Genomic DNA, 3,630 nt, shown 5'->3' on the forward strand with positions numbered 1-3,630 from the left:
ACACACATATCATATACATCTTGAAACGGAAGTAATTATTTATTTCCTTAAAACATAAGATACCCTTTTCTCTAATTGTTATTGATACAGCCCAGAATTCGCAGTACTCTCTTCTACGAGCCTTAAAGATTTGGCTAAAACACTGGCTTTGCCTAATGGCTTTCATCTGCCTTTCCAAGTGATATCAAGTGCCAGCATGCTGTCCCTCAGCCTTATCAGTGACAGGGTCTTCAGAAGGAACAAGCCCGTTAACGCTGAGTCAGTGCGTGCAAGGGGCGGGCCACGTCTGCCAGCTGTTGATTACCTCTTTCCCCGCACGTCTACCCGCCCTGGCTTAGGAAGAGTCAGATCTAATTAAGACCTGTTCTCCTGCCCTGTCTCAGCGCCCGGTGAGGGCTGCCAGGCAACGATGAAGGTTCTCCTACTGAAAGACGCCAAGGAGGAGGACGGTGGCCAGGATCCCTACGTCAGGGTAAGCGCCTTGGTGGGACGTGATGGCCTTACCACGAAATCGGGGAGGCAGAGGGGCAGTGAGCTGAGACTAAGGAATTGTCCCAGAATAATCATTAATGCGATGCCCTCACCCCTGCCCTATTCGCCTAACCACCCCGGCCGGTCCAGACTGTGTTCTTTTACTTGCAGGAATTTGGGTTACATGGACTCGAAGCCACTTTGATCCCTGTTTTATCATTTGAGTTCTTGTCTCTTCCCAGTTTCTCGGAGAAGGTAAGGTCTGTCGGTGTCTGAGCGCTGTGATTTCTAAGTGAGACACGTTCGGTCCCTAGAGAATCCGTCCCAACCCAAGTCGGAAGGACTTCCTTACTCCCCCTCATGTCACCACCAAGCTTTAAAACAGGGCGGCACAGCCTCGCCTGGCTCCAGGATTCACGGCTGTTGGGTTCTCCGCCTGAGCCTCCACCAGCAACTCCGGGAAACCTCCCTTCCACCGACTGACCTCAGTTTCCCCACGTTAGAGGCTGAGGTTGGGCACCTCCCAAGGCCTCCAGCAAACAAGAGGCAGTGTCAGGACCCGAGACCAGGGCTTCTCCCCGCCGTACCAGCTCTGCTGCCTGGCGTGGGCGTGATCAGTATCGCCAGGGACAATCCCAGGAAGCCTCTCGATGGTTCTGATTAGAGATTCGGTGCACAGGCAACCCCACCGTGTGTCCCCAGACACTTCCAGGCGTCTCCCCGGGAGCTCCCTTCTGGACGGGTGGGCCGGGAGCGAGGCTGGCCTCGTGGGACGGGGTCCCCGGCCCTGCTCCCTGGGCTCACCCTCGTGCTCCGCGCAGCACACCCGCCCCTGCCATCTCCCTGTGGAAAGCTGCCTGCTTTCTCCTTTCAGTTTGAGCTGAATATCGGATTATTCATTCAGTTCGACAAACAACGAGCTGGCATCTGTTGTATCCCCCTGCACAGGGTGTGCGTGCCAAGGGCACAGTGTGTGAGGGGCCCAAATTGGCCCTTCTGCTCTTTAAAGCGGGTTATGCTCATCCGTAGCAGCTTCAAAAGGGAACCAGAGACCCCATCGATTGAGAGCCTTTCTAGGACCTCGTGGTCAGAAGCATCCTAGTCTCCATGGGAGCCTCTCCACCACCAGCCCCCTTGCTCCAGGAGGGGTTCTCAGAACGCACTCCGTCCAGCTCTGCTTGTGCAGGGAGCACGGGCTTGGGGGTCGAGAGGTCCCACCACCCTCCCAGGGCTGGTTCCTCAGCTGCTGCAAGCCCGTGTTTCCTCTAGGAGGCGAGAGCGGCTCCCCCATCCCACGGGGCACTTTGGCAGAGGCAGTGAAGGGACATGTCTAGAGCAGCCCCAGTACCTGGTGCAGAATAAATGCTCGGTCGATTTTATCACCGTCACTGTCTTTGCAAACCGGGGCTTCAGCGTGGACATCGCCCCTTGAGTATTCCAGTTTCAACACAGACGTGGGTCAGGTCTCCCCACTGCCTGCACCCCACCCAAGCCCAGGCTGAGTCCCATTGTGCCACCCCGCGTGGCATCTGAGCCGATCGAGGGAAATGCTCTGAATAATGGATCCACCTTTATTCCTAGAGGCCTGGAATAGGTCCAGGCACACAGTCTCAATAAGTAGTGAGTGTATGCATGAGTGGATGGACAGATGGATGGAGGGAGGGACGGATGGACAGGCGGGTAGGATGAATTCGTGTGTGTCCTGCTCCTGCGAGCATTTGGATTCGGGGAAACGTTGGGCTTAGCCGTCGTGTAAAGCGCCTCGTTGTTTGGTGCGCAGCTGTGTCATCCAGAAGCGTTCGGAGGACTCATTTTCACCAGCCCCAGAGCCGTGGAAGCAGTGGAGCTGAGTTTGGGGACGGGCAATAAGACGGAAGGTGAGTGAGGGCCCATTGCGAGTCCGCTGGACTTTTCTTCACTCCCCCTTCTCCCGTCGGCGATGCAGGTTGCAGAGACAGCTACACTTCAGGTTTGAAAACTTGCAGTGAGTTTTAGCTCAGAAAGTATTTAGGTAGCAGGTTACTTCGTGTTCATGTAACCTGCGGAGGGAGCAGAAAATGACCTTTCTTCTTATAAGCCGTCTCTCGATGTCCCTCACAGGACACGTTAACTTGTTAGCCTTCTGACGGGGGTGAGCGCTTGGTGCCACAGACCCTGCCTTACGAGACAGGGTTCCTAAGATGTTCACCTGCCAGGCGGCCACGTCTCTCCTAAGAATATATCAGCCAGTCTTGTCCCTCAAAGCAATGACGAGATGGTCCAACGACATATGAGAAGACAGTGCCTGCCACGCCAGGCACCTAACAACAGGAGCGTCTCTTAGACCCTCTTCCTGCCCCCTCCCCTCTTCATCAGAGCAGATGCACAGAGCCCAGGGTTCGGACTGAACAGCCACCTTCGTCTGTTCGATGGTAATGATCAGACAGCTTCGTGGTAACATTTATGGAGCGCCTACTGTATGCCAGGCTTTATGTTAACTTCACATTCGTTATCTCATTTAATCCAGGGGTACACATACTGTGGCCCTCATTTTACAGATGAGAGAACTGAGGCTTGGGAAGAGTGAGTCCTTGTCCAGGGCCAGGGGCCAGGCAGTCAGACCTGACCAGCTTCAGTTATGGTAATGGGTGGAGACAGCAGATGGGCAGTTAGTTACCAAAGGGCTTTGCAGCATGTTAGGCCTGGGTTCAGATGGCCCTTCTGACCTTGGCAAGCTCCGTGACCTTGCTGAGCCTCAGTTTCGTTGTTTGTGAAATGGGCACAATAATACCAGCCTCACTGGCTCATCACTTCCACGACGAGCTGGCTGGCACTTCGGAGGACCCACTGTGTGCCAGGCACGGGCCCTCAGGGCCTTACCGCTGAGGCAGATACGACTCACATTTGCACTTGACACATGAGGAGCCAGAAGAGCAAAGGGTATGAAGCTCTCCAAGACCACGGGGTCTGTAAGTCGCAGATGTGTGATTCCCGCTTCAGAGCCCGAGTCCCAAAGAGCAGCGTTCAGGACGCTGCCTGGCACATTGAGTGGGCGACAGTGCTGAGTGCTTATTAGTCTCTCAGCTTGCATTTAATTAGGCCTTCGTTATAGCCAGAAGTTCACCTCCTCGGCGATTTCACAGACACGCCTACCTCCTGCGGAAGAGAAGTCCGAGCTTT

General features: G+C 54.9%; 1 protein-coding gene across 3 annotated transcripts in view; it reads left to right on the forward strand.

The window, feature by feature from the left end:
• Positions 1-3,630, forward strand: part of UROS (uroporphyrinogen III synthase) — an 18,764-nt gene that overhangs the window by 5,280 nt on the left and 9,854 nt on the right. For 2 of the 3 annotated variants that reach the window (XM_025047518.1, XM_025047516.1), the window contains exons 2-4: positions 384-472; positions 643-726; positions 2,252-2,348. In XM_025047518.1, coding sequence (XP_024903286.1) covers positions 410-472; positions 643-726; positions 2,252-2,348 — 244 coding nt within the window. In that variant the 5' untranslated portion in view covers positions 384-409. Of the gene's footprint in view, positions 1-364; positions 473-642; positions 727-2,251; positions 2,349-3,630 lie in introns of those variants that run through there. The other variant, XM_025047517.1, reaches the window with a different exon arrangement.

The sequence above is a fragment of the Pteropus alecto genome, unplaced genomic scaffold (assembly GCF_000325575.1).
Source record: "Pteropus alecto unplaced genomic scaffold, ASM32557v1 scaffold74, whole genome shotgun sequence".
Lineage (NCBI taxonomy): Eukaryota > Metazoa > Chordata > Mammalia > Chiroptera > Pteropodidae > Pteropus > Pteropus alecto.